Source organism: Artemia sp. Qi Xiang Cuo, chromosome 9 (assembly GCF_049724085.1).
Source record: "Artemia sp. Qi Xiang Cuo chromosome 9, ASM4972408v1, whole genome shotgun sequence".
Lineage (NCBI taxonomy): Eukaryota > Metazoa > Arthropoda > Branchiopoda > Anostraca > Artemiidae > Artemia > Artemia sp. Qi Xiang Cuo.
The window spans coordinates 8,571,864-8,586,287 of record NC_142802.1 but is presented as its reverse complement, the minus strand read 5'-3'; the positions used below and the strand labels follow the sequence as shown (position 1 = coordinate 8,586,287).

At 35.5% G+C, this 14,424-nt stretch overlaps 1 protein-coding gene across 1 annotated transcript in view; it reads left to right on the top strand.

The window, feature by feature from the left end:
* Positions 1 to 4,782: 4,782 nt before the first annotated feature.
* The window catches only part of MED8 (mediator complex subunit 8), a 44,136-nt gene continuing 34,494 nt past the window's right edge, over positions 4,783 to 14,424 (top strand). Inside the window, exon 1 of the mRNA XM_089093868.1 lies at positions 4,783 to 5,060. Within this exon, the coding sequence (XP_088949994.1) occupies positions 4,899 to 5,060 (162 nt within the window). The 5' untranslated portion in view covers positions 4,783 to 4,898. The remainder of the gene's footprint in view (positions 5,061 to 14,424) is intronic.

The following is a 14,424-nucleotide window of genomic DNA, read 5'->3' as shown; positions in this document are numbered from 1 at the left end:
TGCGCCAATGCCTTTTGAACTCGCATCCGTTGTAACCACAAAATTTCCGTTTTCGAAATCAGGGAGTGACAATATTGGTTCAGAAGTGAGTGCCTTTTTGAGACGGTCTAGGGACGTTTGAGCTTCCTGAGACCAGGTAACATTATGGGAGTTCCCTTTAGTTAATTCCGTGAGGGGTTTCGCAATTTGGGCGTAATTGCGTACGAATTTTCTAAAGTATCCAGTAAGGCCTAAAATTCCCCTTAATTCTTTCATAGTTCTGGGCGGCTTGAGGTTTTCAACACATTTTATTTTATCAAGGTCTGGGGATATCTTTCCTTGGGTTACTACTACTCCTAAGAATTTAATCTTAGATTGAAATAAATTTACTTTCTCAGGCCGGTATTTTAAATTGCCTTGCCTGAACTTCTCAAACACCTTAGCTAATGTTGCTAAGTGTTGTTCAGTATTTTGTCCCACGCATATAACATCATCAAGAAAATGAATTATATTCTTTAATCCTCTTAACAGGTGCAATAGGGGTCTACATAACGCGCTTGAACTTGTTTTAAGCCCAAATGGTACTCTCAAGTATTCATAAGAATCACAATCGGATGCTGAAAATGCAGTTTTTTGGACATTCCTTTCAGTTATTTTCACTTGGTGGTAGCCTTGGTTAAGGCCAAAAGAAGTAAAAATTTTGTTTTTGCTTGAGATTAAGTCAAGAATTCCATGTATTTTTGGTAGAGGAAATTTATCGCTACCTACTTGTTTGTTGAGGGCCCTATAATCTACTACGAGTCTAAGATCTCCATTCTTTTTTGGTACTAAGATCACTGGTGCACTATACGGACTCATACTTGGGCGTAAAATTTCGTTTTTTTCTAATTCATGGATTTTATTATTTAACCACTCTTTGTGCTTATATGGCACACGATATGGCTGTTTTGCTACGGGATTACCAGTCGTTAAAATAGAATGTTCATAAAATGGTATTAGCCCGATGTCGTCTTCAGATGCAGAAAATACATCCTTTAAATTCCATAATAATTTGCATAATTTTTTCTTAAGTTCCAAGTCCGTAATATGATCCATCTTAAATTTGTTTAAAAATTGCGATTTAGTCAAGGGATATTCGTTATTTGAAGTTTTGATACCGTTAACTAGGTTTCTTTTAGAATTTTCCCATCTAGTTAAATCATTCTCCGTTAAAACCTGGATTTGAACTAGACACGTTCCCTTTTTAATTGTAATTGTATCATTTTCATGGTTATTGGTTACCCAAATAAAACCTTCCCCTTTGTCATAAGATATAATCTGTTCCTCGCATAACAAATTTTCGGGTATTTCAGATGGGGTTGCAAACCATATTTCTGATTTGCTAACCACTGGCTCAATCATCTGTGATATTTGAATTTTTTGCATCGTTTTGGGAGGGACTTTTGTTTTCCTTATCGCGAATCCGTAATATTTCTCTTCATTTTCATTGTTTATTAGATTCATACTGGCGCTATGCTGCGCCATTGCGGCATCTTGTGGCGTCATGTTGGGTTTTATTATGTTCTTCCATAATTCCGCTATTTTCTTAATTTCATTTGATCTGTACTGTCGCATATCTCCTATTTTTATTTTCGCAGATTCAATACTTTTATTATTTAAATATACTTCGTTTCTTCCATATCTCTCAGGGTAATTGAACAAATTTCCAATTAGGCCATGTCTTTGCGAGACATGAGGTTCATAATACTTCGACATTATACCACTAGAAATTTTGTTTACTGTTATGTTGTCTTCGTAACCTCTGTTACGATTTCTTAAGGTAGAAATTTCTTCCCCTACCTTAGCTGGGTAGACAAGCCTCTCATTGGCTACGTCTAATAGTATTCTATTAGACCTTAGAAAATTTGCGCCTATAATAGCTTCATATGGGAAGTTATCACATATAATAAAATTTGTCATAAAGGTTCTATTGTCTCTTTTTACGTTTAGGCAAATTGACCCTTTTGTGTTTAATTTATGATCTTTCACGATTGTTGAATTGGGATTATTAGGGTTCCTCTGTCGCTTGATATGCAGAGGTAACATATTGAATACACAAGAGTTTATGATGCTAATTGTTCCACCGGAGTCAATCAAAGCCTTAAAATAAGAATTTTCTGCCGAGAAAACGTTAAACATAGGTAACTTGTTATTGATATCACTACAAAAATGCACTAAAATTGTTTTGGACCTATCTAATATTCCTGGCACCCTCTGAGTACAATTTATATTTCTGAGGGGCCTGAGACGTTTCCTTGAGAATTTATTTCATTTGTCGGTGCCCGTTATAGATATTCAGACGTATTAGGTTCCGTAGGCATATTTAATTGATTTACGTCTGTCTGTCTTCTCCCATTATTATTATGGTAACCTGGATGTCTCGTGTCAGTGCCGTTTGCTGGCGTTACCTGCCAATGCCGCTGGCTTGCAAAATTTTCATTTCCCATCGGCCAATTTTCGTGATTTCTATATGGCATTCTTGCATTATATTGGTTTTGGCGAGTATCTGAGTTTTCAAATCGGTAATTAATTTGTCTGTTGGGGGGAGGGTTATACAAATTTGGTTGGTACGCATTATAGGATACTGATTGGTGTAATCCCCCCTGGCTATAGCCTATTGTACCACCGATCCTAAAATTTGTTCTTCCGAAAAAATAATTGCCGTAATTTTGCGTGTTATCGACAGCAATTCTTGGTATGCGATTGGTGACATAATGGCACTCTCTGGCGATATGGCCAACACGATTAAAATTATAGCACCTTATTATTGTAGGGTTATTTCCATAATTAAATTGTTTAATAGGCTGAAAACGTACTGTTTTCTGCCTAGCGGGTTCTGGCGTTTTGTTTCTTTGTGCCACTGGGGAGTTATCCCTTGAAAAGAAATTGGGGGATGCCTGATCGCCCTTGAAGATTAGGTTCGCGTTTGAGTCGCCTAGGCTATTTTTGCTTTACTATGATTAGCAACCATTGTATCAACTTCGATTAATCGCTCTACCTCCTGAACTGCAAGATCCAAAGTCTGAATGTTTTTGGATATTACTAATCTATATAGTTTTGGGGGTAGCCCTTGCAAAAAGGTATTTAGTATGGCTTTTTCATACAGTTGCCCAGAACCACTTCCGTATTTTGCTTCTACAGAAATGCGTATATTATCAAGATATTCTCTTATATACTGTAAAAATCAAAGCTTACTACTCTGTGTTTTAATTTATTTATAGAACTGGTGTCTATGAAACTATCTTTGAATGCTTTTAACAAGTTATCAACCGTATTTATTGGCAAGTTGGCGTTATTGCCTATGTTCTGTTCGATCTGTTTTAGAAAAGTTAAGGCCTGGCCTTTTAATCGTAGTAGGAGCATGTCTTTTAACGCTCCAACGTCTGTTTTTGTTAGTTGTACAAACTGGGTCAATTGGATATTAAATTCGTCAATATCCGATTGACCATTGTACTCTAGTATAGATTTTGCTATCTCTATATTTTTCACGACTAACTTTTGCACTATTAATAACTCACTAAGTTCTTCCATTTTTTTTGCGTTTATATCAACTTAAAATAAATTTATTATTTTACTTAACCTATTTTGGGGGAGGCTCTTATCTTCTATGAGATGTAAGAGGTTTCGTGTCGTAGCCTAGCGGTTATAGGCCTAATCAATTTACTTATATGTCTGTATCTCCAATAATTAAATTTAAATTATAAAGTTTTTATAGCCTAAATTAGACCGCAGTTTTCCTCCAATTTCCGACTCGCGCCATGTGTAGCAATAAAAAAATTGATATTTGTAGCGATAGAAAATTCTCCAATAGCGCCGCTTATAGCGCTGGAGATTGTGCCAACAAGGCCTGCGCCACGCTCAATTATTGGGTGAAAATGAAATGTACAGCCATGTAAATGTGACCTCTTTTTTCGGGTTATCTGGAGATCCGATTCCCTCTAGGAGCGTTTACCTTGGAGACGTACGAACTAATTATCTATTATCAGACTAGATTCAGACATATAAAATGAAACAAACACAGATAAAAAGGTAATAGATTTATTGACTTACATATTTAGGTGCACAGCAATGGGTCACTTCAAATGACAATAATGGTGACCATGATGAAAGAGTTTAAGACTTCTATCTCAATGGACCTGCTTCAACTTTACGAATAATCTTAAATTGCACTTCTGCCGCACTATCAAACGCAGTTCTTTCGTCCTGTGCTGTAAGGACTGGCTCGCAATTGGCTCACGTGGCCCAAGGATGCAAACCTTTCGTCCGATGAATTCTTTAAAATATTTTTGATGATTCGAGCGATCAGACGGTTCTTATCGTTTAAACTTCCTGCGAAAGTAACTGCACTTTTTCTCTTTGCTGATTAAGGACTTTTCATTTTTGCAACTAGATTTAGCTTAATTATAAGAAGTCGGAATTATCTTTAGAAGGGGGGAACTTTATTTTGGTATTTTAAATACATCGCATCTCACTCATGGTACATTTGCGAGATACGTTGAAATATTCCAGCGCATTCGACGGACTATCACATAAAAAAAATGCAAACCATGCACTTCCGTATTGCATCTATATGAACGAAGATATATGTCGTTGAAAAGGTGTAGCTGCAAGCAACGCGAAGGGTCGCGAGCGGCAAATTTTTCGTGTCTTTGACAATAGTGATAAACATGGACAAACATAGATTTTTTTTCTTACCCTTGCCATGGATTTTTTTCTTGAGCTTGTGGCAACCTTGGCTGTCACCTACAAGAAGAAGTAGAAAACATAAGGTCATAACCAACAACATAAATAGAAGATAAATAATAAATAAGAACATAAAATAAGAACATAAATAGATAAGAACATAAGAACATAAGAACATAAATAGAAGAAGATAAATAATGCAAAGAGAAGAGAGAAACCTTGAAGCTTGTGTGGACACACTTCTTCAAAAGATCAGTGAAATACAACTGTCAATGCAGAACCTACTGTTAAAGATAGAAACGGATCCGGACATTCAGTGGCCATCAATTCTAGATAGTTATGCATTATTGTCAGGACAGGTAGGCAAGTGGTAAAATTTGTTTGGGATTGCTTATAGATAGCCTAAGGCAGAAGTCAAATAAAGAAAATAAATGTACAACTAGATTCTCAAATAGGCCTAGAAAGTAAATTTGCAGTTTACAACATAATTTAGTGATGATGAAAGCAAATATTTATCACTTGGTGCCTTCTTTATGCTCTTTCATAATTCAATAATTACTTCTAGGGAAATGACATTTAGAGCCCTTGAAAGGCTCAAAACAGCCCTTTATGACCACAATTTGTTAGATATATTTGTAAAAAAAAACTGGCTAGTGAGAAAAAATTGTTATTTGTACCTGATTTTGCCTAGAAATGGTCTTTATTATTTCCCTTAGTTTTAATAGTAAATGTTATTCTGGAATCAAATTGTAGAAGTTTTTAAAGAGCTTGAGACCCCTTCAAAATTATGTCAGTAGGCTATTGCTGTTTTGTCATGTTTGAAGGTTTTTGAGCTCTTTAAAAAATGTAGAAATTTGGGTAAAGTTCTACCAAATCATATTATTGAGTTAGAAATAAAGTGAATAGGGCCTACACCATTTGATGCTTTTTTGTAAGCTGGTTACAAGTATAATAATCATTTCTATTGGAAATAAATTTCAGCCCCCCCCCCCCTATATATGGCAATTAAGGGTTAGGTTAGGTTGTAGAAATATATACCCTGAAATGGCATATATAGGGGGGAGCTGAAATTCATTTACGATAAAAATGGTTACTATATTCATAATCAGCATAAAAAAAGACAGGTCAATATCTACCAAATCATATTATTGAGTTAGGACTAAAGTAAATACACCATTTGATGCCTTTTTGGTATTTATTTAGCCTTGGCCCACCTCATAAGGAGACATGTTGAGAAAACAATTCTTACTTTAAAATATGTATAATGATCCTAGTTCTTATATTATCCAACGGGAGAACCTTTATCATCATGTCTTTCCTCTAAAAATCCTTGTTTTTCAATCTTAAAAGAAAATGTTTCCAAAACCCATGCTAAAAGTACCACATTGCTTAAGTCTTTTGAAATTGCTGCTGTAAACTGCCACCAAATAAGTTGTTTTATAGATAGCATATAGCACGTGTTTAGCATGTGTGTCAAAAAACGTGTTTAAAGAAAAAGAAGTGGTAAATTGAAATTATAGAAATTGTGAATCAAAATGAAATTTTCGCCGCTGCTCATTAAACAAACCAAACCTAACCACTGCTATTAATATTTTGTATTTACGCCACTGCTATTCGCCCTTCGCTACTGCTATTTGCCTATTGCCACAGCTATTAATAATTTTTATTTACACCACTGCTATTTGCCCTTCACCACTACTATTTACCCTTCGCCACTGCTCTTTAAAAAAAAAATATTAAAAAGACCAGCATGAATCCTATCTATAAAAGAAATTATTAGGCGGCAATTTAAAAAGACTTAAGCATTAAATTAAAAACATGTTGATATTTGAAAACTTTTTCTCTTTTGAGGATTTTTAGAGGAAAGACTTGATGATAATGGTTCTACCCTTGGATAATATAAGAACTAGGATCATTATACATATTTTAAAGTAAGAATTGTTTTCCTAATATTTCTCCTTATGAGGTGTGCCAAGGCTAAACAAATACCGCCTTTTTTATGCTGATTACGAATATAATAAGCATTTCTATCAGAGATGAATTTCAACCCCCCCTGGTCAATATATACAAAATCATATTATTGAGTTAGGACTAAAGTGAATACACCATTCAATGCCTTTTTTTATGCTGATTACGATTATAATAAGCATTTCTATCGGAAATGAGTTTCAGCCCCCCCCCCCCTATATATGCCAATTCAGGGTTAGGTTGGGTTAGGTTAGGTATAGCCTATATAGAGGGGGGGGGGGCTGAAATGCATTTCCGATAGAAATGCTTATTATATTCGTAATCAGCATAAAAAAGGCATAAAATGGTGTATTCACATTAGTCCTAACACAATAATATGATTTCGTATATATTGACCCCCCCCCCTATATATGCCAATTCAGGGTTAGGTTAGGTTAGGAGTAAAGTTCTACAAAATCATATTATTGAGTTAGGACAAAAGTGAATACACCATTCAATGCCTTTTTTATGCTGATTATGAATATAATAAGCATTTTATATCAGAAATGAGTTACCGCCCCCCCCCCTATATAGGCCAATTCCGGGTTAGGTTCGTTATAGCCTATCTAGGGGGGGGGGGCTGAAATTTATTTACGTTAGAAATGATTTTTATATTTGTAATCAGAATTAAAAAAAGGCATCAAATTGTGTATTCAATTTAGTCCTAGCTCAATAATATGATTTTGTAGAACTTTACCAGCTTAGATTAGGTTGGGTTAGGTATAGCCTATATAGGGGGGGGGGGGGGCTGAAATTCATTTCTGATAGAAATGCTTATTATATTTATAATCAGCATAAAAAAAAGGCATCGATTGGTGCATTCACTTTATTCCTAACTCAATAATATGGTTTGGTAGATATTGACCAAAAGGCATCGAGTAGTATATTCACTTTAGGCGTAAGTCGATAATATGATTTGGTAGAACTTTACCAAAATTTGTTTTCAAATAATGTGTTACTATTACAACTAAGGATAGGGTACTAAACCAGTTACCAACACCCACTCAATAGGGTACTAAACTCAATAACAAACACTCAATAAGGATAGGGTACTAAACCAGCTACCAACACCCACTCACTAAAACAACGCCCCCCCCCCCCCCTGCTCAAAAAACAAACAAACAAGAAAACAACTTCTACCTTGTTGATTTTCCTTTAGAATGACAGAAGTTTTCATCCCTTTCTTCCCTATGTTTAACAAATAGGCTAGCAGCATTTCTTGCTCAGTTTGAAGCAGCCATTGACACAAAGCATAGGCTAACTTTTGCCAATTTAGGAATTTTGCAAGGATTTTTAGGTATTTTTAAAGGTATTTAGTTATTATTAATAGTGTGATGAAATTTTGCTGAGTTTTGAGGGATAGCATAGTTTTAAAATGGTCATTTTTTTTTACAATAAACAACAATTCTTGTAGTATTCTGACAGGGTAGTGTTGCTCTTGTGGTCCCAGCAAACTTATCTCCTGACATAGTTTTTAACCTAAACTTAAAACTGATTGGAAACTAGATAAACAACCACATTGTAAAATTGGTTTGGAGCATTTTCTCTTGAATTGTGGCCATAGTCTACAGTTTGTAAAACAAATAAAAGGGAATTTCAATTTATTTAGTTTCAGAATATTGACAATGCATAGGCTTCACCTCATTTTTTCATTTTCTCCTTTCCAACCTTTTTTGAGTTTCAGTAATCTTTCACATTAAAAAAAATGTTTTTCACATTTGTTGAATTTTTTTTGCCAATTTTCTAGGCAAAATATGTACCATTTGCCATCTTTATAAAAAAGTTTCCTTAAAATTTTTCAAACATTTAATGGTAACAAACTATGAGCAAGGAGCAACACAGTTCAATAGTTACCAAGATACTAAAAAATAGAATTTTGGACACCAATAGATCTATAACAAAATTGGTTTATTATGCTGATTCCAAATATGTAAGTTCCATTAAGTTTTGTGTGCCCATCAGAGCTATTGCTGGTCCCAAGCCCATGTTGAGAAAGGATGAGTGGTCCAGGCTATGGGCTAACCATCCATTCCCTGGTTAAATTAATGGTTACAAAAACATCAGTGATAGATAACCTGGACTTCTCATTGATGACAAACACTGCATGCACACAGACTGATATTATGACTACAAAAAAACATCTACTGCTTGGATTTTGGAATCTAAAGACATTGCAAGAGGATAGTAGACCTGATGAACTTGTCTAGCAGGCATTGAAATTTAAGCTGGACATCCTTGCTACAAGCAAGGTTTGTTGGCTCAGCTTCAGGACAGAAATACTGAAAGGACATAGATTCCCATTTTCTGGATGGGAGGACCACCACTGTGAGAGAGTGAAAACCAGTTCACAGCCAGGTTTGCTTCCCAACATGCTGAAATGACACTGGTTTCAGTGTATGCTCTAGCAAATGACACAGATAGCAATATCAAAGAGGAATTTTACTGTACCTGGAAAGATGTGATAAGAGCTGCACCTTGGCATGACATCATGTGTGTTCATGGAGACTTTAATGCCAAAGTTGGCAACAACACTGAATATGTATCCAGCATTATTAGGAGGCATGGTGTCAGTAACCTGAACAAAAATGGCTCCCTATTGATCAATCTTGCTATTGAATATGTGTTGTTGATTGGTGGAATGTTATTTCCAAATAAGAACATTTACAAATACACTTGGAAATCCCCAGACCACAGAACCAAAAATCAGATCAATCATATTCTTTAGAGAAAGCATGAAGAAGAAGTCTCTTAGATGTAAGAACCATGAGAAGTGCAGACTTAGGTTCAGACCATGAACTAGTTATTGCCAAGGTCTAGATCAAACTTAGAGCTCAGAAACAAAGGAGACATACTCAGACAATATTTTATGTGGACAAGCTTAATAAAATCACAACAAAGAGAAAGCTTTGTCTATCTCTCTAAAATTGCTTTGAAGTACTGGGAAGTCACAACACCAAAGATGCAGGAAGCATTGAACTGATATGGGCTACACTCTTGTCTGCCTATGCAGAATATGTGAAAGAGATCATAGGTGTCCAAAAGAGACCTAGAGAGAGATGGATTTCTGATGAAACATGGAAGACCATAGCTGAATACACTGCCTTAAACAGACAGAACAATAGCACACAAGGTGACCAGCAAGCTTGCCACTCAGTGTTGTACCTTCAGAAGCACAGGGAAATCAAGAAGCAGACACAAATTGACAACCATAAATTCATCAAAGCCAAAGCTGAATAAGTAGAGGAAGCTGCCAAGAAAGGTGACTCAGGGCTTGTCTACAAAATAACAAATAACATTGTGGGGCATGCAAAAACTGCCAAATCTCCAGTGAAAGACAGTAAAGGAAACCTAACTTCTGAAGAGGAGATTAAGCAACATTGGGCAGAACATTTTGAGAATGTTCTTAATCAACCTAGACCACCTCAGACAGCCCATATCCCAGAAGTACCTTTATTTGATTTAGGCATTAATCTAGGCCCAATCTCTCTCACTGAGATCTTAAGTGCTGCAAAGGAGTTAAAAAATGACAAGTCACCTGGTGCTGATGGCATTGTTGCTGAAATGATATAAGTTTCATTGGACATATGCACAACAGTTTAGCTCATCCTTTTCAGAACTGTTTGGGAAACAGAAAGAGTTCCCAGAGATTGGAGCAAAGGCATTATAGTATAACTATTTAAGAAAGGAGATGCCAAGTCCTGGGGAAACTGGAGAGGGATCACCCTTTCATCTGTAGCTGCTAAGCTACAGGTGCAGCCTGATAGAATCATCCATCAGATAGACCAAAACCTCAGGAAGGAACAAAATGGCTTTAGACCTAGGAGAGTATGTGCAGACCTTATCTTCATTATGTAAGTGCTGATTGAAGAGAGCAATGAATAGAGGAGGAAATTGCTGATCTTATTCATAGCCTTTTAAAAAGCGTTTGATTCAATCAATCAAGAAACCCTGTGGAAGATTTTATCCCACTATGGATTGCCAGAGAAAATAATAAATCTGATCATGGCTGTGTACAAAGAAACAGAATGTTGTGATTTAGCAACTTAAAACAACTGTGAGATGTAGAAATTGCTGACAAACTAACCCTTCTAGATCAAGACAAGGCTAGCCTGCAAGAATTATTTAACAATGTAACAGACCAAGCCAAAAAGTGGGACTACATGTTAATGTAAAGAAGACCAAATGTATGGCTGTTTGCAGCAATTAACCTTTTGAGATCTTCCATAAGGGAGGAAGAGTCAAGCAAGTATCATGCTTTTGATACCTTGGCAGTACAGTTGAAGAGAGAGGCAACATAGCTAAAGAGGTCCAGACCAGAATTGGGATGGCACACACTGCCTAGAATTGGCTCTAATCAATATGGAAATCTCCAAAATTCTCATTAAGGCTCAAAATGAGACCCTTTAACAGCAACATGATGAGCATACTGGTTCACTCATGTAAAACCTGGAAACTCAACCAAACTCTAGAGAAACGTCTGCTAACCTTTGGGAATTACTGTCTCCAATGATTGTTTCATGTCTGCTGGTACCACTGAGTTACCAAAAAACAAATACAAACCCACACTATGCAACCACTTGTCCCAGAAGTAATCAAGTATAGATGCTGGCCCTTTCTTGGTCATGTATTACACCTGCCAGATAGTATGCTACTGAAGATGGTGTTCCATTGGAATCCAGGGAGCTCAAGGGGCAGAGGGAGGCCAATGAATACTCTACACTGGATGTACAAAAAAGACCAAGCAACAATAAACACTGCTGTTGTGCTAGACTGAATGGATGTATTAGCTGCTGCCCAGCTTCAACAAGAATGGCGGATTCAATTTATATATAACTGGGATTTATTTTACTATATACATAAAAACAAACAAACAAAATACCCCCAGAAGCAAGCTTGTGCGGGGGTATTCTCACTGATGCCCTATGTGCCCTAGATGGGATTGGAGGAACTAAGGTAAAGCCCATCAGAGACTATGAGGCTGAGAAATTTGCATTATTTCCAAAAAAGGAGAGAAGCACCACCTAAAAGTAAAAGAATTTTAATGAAATTCACACTATCAGAGTTAGCATACCAGATAACCCTACTGTCAATATTTCAAGCTCCTATTTGCAAAAATGTGGAATTTTGTATTTTTGCCAGAAGAAAGATCATGGATATGATTGTGTATTTTTCCCAAGGAGTAATTGCATTGACCCAGTGGTCCAAGAATATTGGGAGAGGGCTCAAATGAACCGAAATTAGACATTCTAGTGAATTTTTTAAGTGACCAAAAAGATTAGAGGGCAACTAGGCGCACTCCCATGCCACTTCTTTCTAAATTGTCAGATTAAAATTTTGTGCAGCTGAGTTGAAAGGCCCAATAACAATGCCTTTGGAGGTAACATAACTGACCCCCTTGCAGCCCAAGTGCAAAGGTCTAAGTTAAAAAATTGGCCCATTTTTATGTATAGTATTTACATGCTATATCACACATTTACAGGTGGGGAGGGGTTTAAATTTTGTACTTGGTGGTTATTGCTTAGAGAGAATTTGTCATTGGGAAATTCCTGGGGGTAAAATTTTCAGGAGAAACTTTACACCAGGTGAATTTGCCAGAATTCATATATATAACTCTGTATATATGTCTTGCTTTCTCTTTGCAGACTCAATTTCATGCATGGAGATGTTAAGAGTAAGTGTCCAGGGTAAATTTTTACTGGGATTGAATTGTCTAGAAGATATTTTCATGGGGAGGGGGGGGCTCTTCTGTGGAGGTAGAGCAAGAATTCTGGGCACTATTTAAAAAACAAACAGCAATTATATAAAAAAACAAGTTTTCAACTAACAGTAAGGGGTAACATTTAAACTTAAAACAAACATAAATTATTATGTAGCCTTTGTGAGTGAAGTTGCCCCTCTTCAACACCTTACTCTTCATGCTAAAGCTTTTTTTATTATAAAAAGCTTTACATGGTGGTTAGGCTCTCCTCAAGTATTCCATGGGGGAACTTTCCATGGGATAAATTTTTCAGAGGGAATTTTGCACAGGATCAACTTTTTAATAGAAGGGGGGAATTTAAAGTCAAAAAGAGCAAAGTTTTACTGCAAGATATGTTTGGAAGAGTAGAAGTTCTGTTTCATTAGTTAGTACTGTTTCTTTATAATTTTATATTATAATTTTATTTGTTTTATTTGTAATTTTATTTGATGTTATAATTGTATTTGTTTTTAATAAAAGTGTCTGAAGGATTAAATGCAAAGGAACTGGTCTGATCCCAGTAAAAAAAACCTATTGTTTCCCATATCTGTCTTCTGGTTGACATGTTGGAGTATTGGAATAAAAGTATATATTAGAAAACTGTTTTGGCATGTAATGTGCATGTTCATTGTTGTAAGTGTTGGAAAAGTATTTTCATATATTAGCAATGCTGCTTTTAGTGTACATTTTAAAGCATATATAAATGAGCAGTGACAGAGCTTTCAGGTGATGTATAAATCATTTCTGGGTCAATTGTTTTGTGGTTTTTGTGTTGATTAAAGAACAGAACTTTGTTCCAATAGTTGGCCTACTGATTTAGTACCTAATAGTAATAACCGTTCCTAAATCAGCTACAAATGCCATTTTTTTCTCACTAACCAGTTTAAAAAAAAACAAAACAGGTTTTTAAACTTTTGGCAACTAATATGGGCTAGACATGGAATTTCCCCCAGAAACAACAATTGACCTATGAAAAAGAATAAGACAAGGCATCAAGTGAAGTATTTACTTTCATCCTTGCTAAAATATGGGTAAATATCTTGATTAACAGAGTATTTGGATTGCTAAGAAACAAACTTACCTCTAGAATCAGAATTTCATCCTGAATCCAAATATAGCATTTGTTTATGTTGTTAATTCAATTTAAGGTCTTTACAAACTCTCAGATTATATATTTCTCTCTTATTTTAGATACAGCTTATGTACCTATGTTTGCCTCAATCTTGTTAAACCCAGTTTTCCTGTAAATTGATCCAACAGTGACAAAATTGAGAATCAGTAAATGTATGGGAAATATATAATGTAGGCTATATATTTAGAAAAGGTTAGAAAGAATAGGTTAGGTTAAGTTGGGTTAAATTATAATAAAACGCAAATGATTCAAAAGAATTTAGAAGCTTTCCAGTTAAGGGGAGGGGGAAGTAGCCAAAGTCCTGTTTGTATTGACTTCTGTTCATTTTAAATTTGACTTGATAATGTACTATAATTTTTACTTATTTCAGATTTAATTAGTCATCTATAGCAACATCTGTTATTTTTACAGATGCCCCTCTTCAACACCTTACTCTTCATGCTAAAGTTTTTATTATTATAAAAAGCTTTACATGGTGGTTAGGCTCTCCTAAAGTATTCCATGAGGGAACTTTCCATGGGATAAATTTTTCAGAGGGAATTTTGCACAGGATCAACTTTTAATAGAAGGGGGGAATTTAAAGTCAAAAAGAGCAAAGTTTTACTGCAAGATATGTTTGGAAGAGTAGAAGTTCTGTTTCATTAGTTAGTACTGTTTCTTTATAATTTTATTTGTTTTATTTGTAATTTTATTTGATATTATAATTTTATTTGTTTTTAATAAAAGTGTCTGAAGGATTAAATGCAAAGGAACTGGTCTGATCCCAGTAAAAAAAACCTATTGTTTCCCATATCTGTCTTCTGGTTGACATGTTGGAGTATTGGAATAAAAGTATATACTAGAAAAC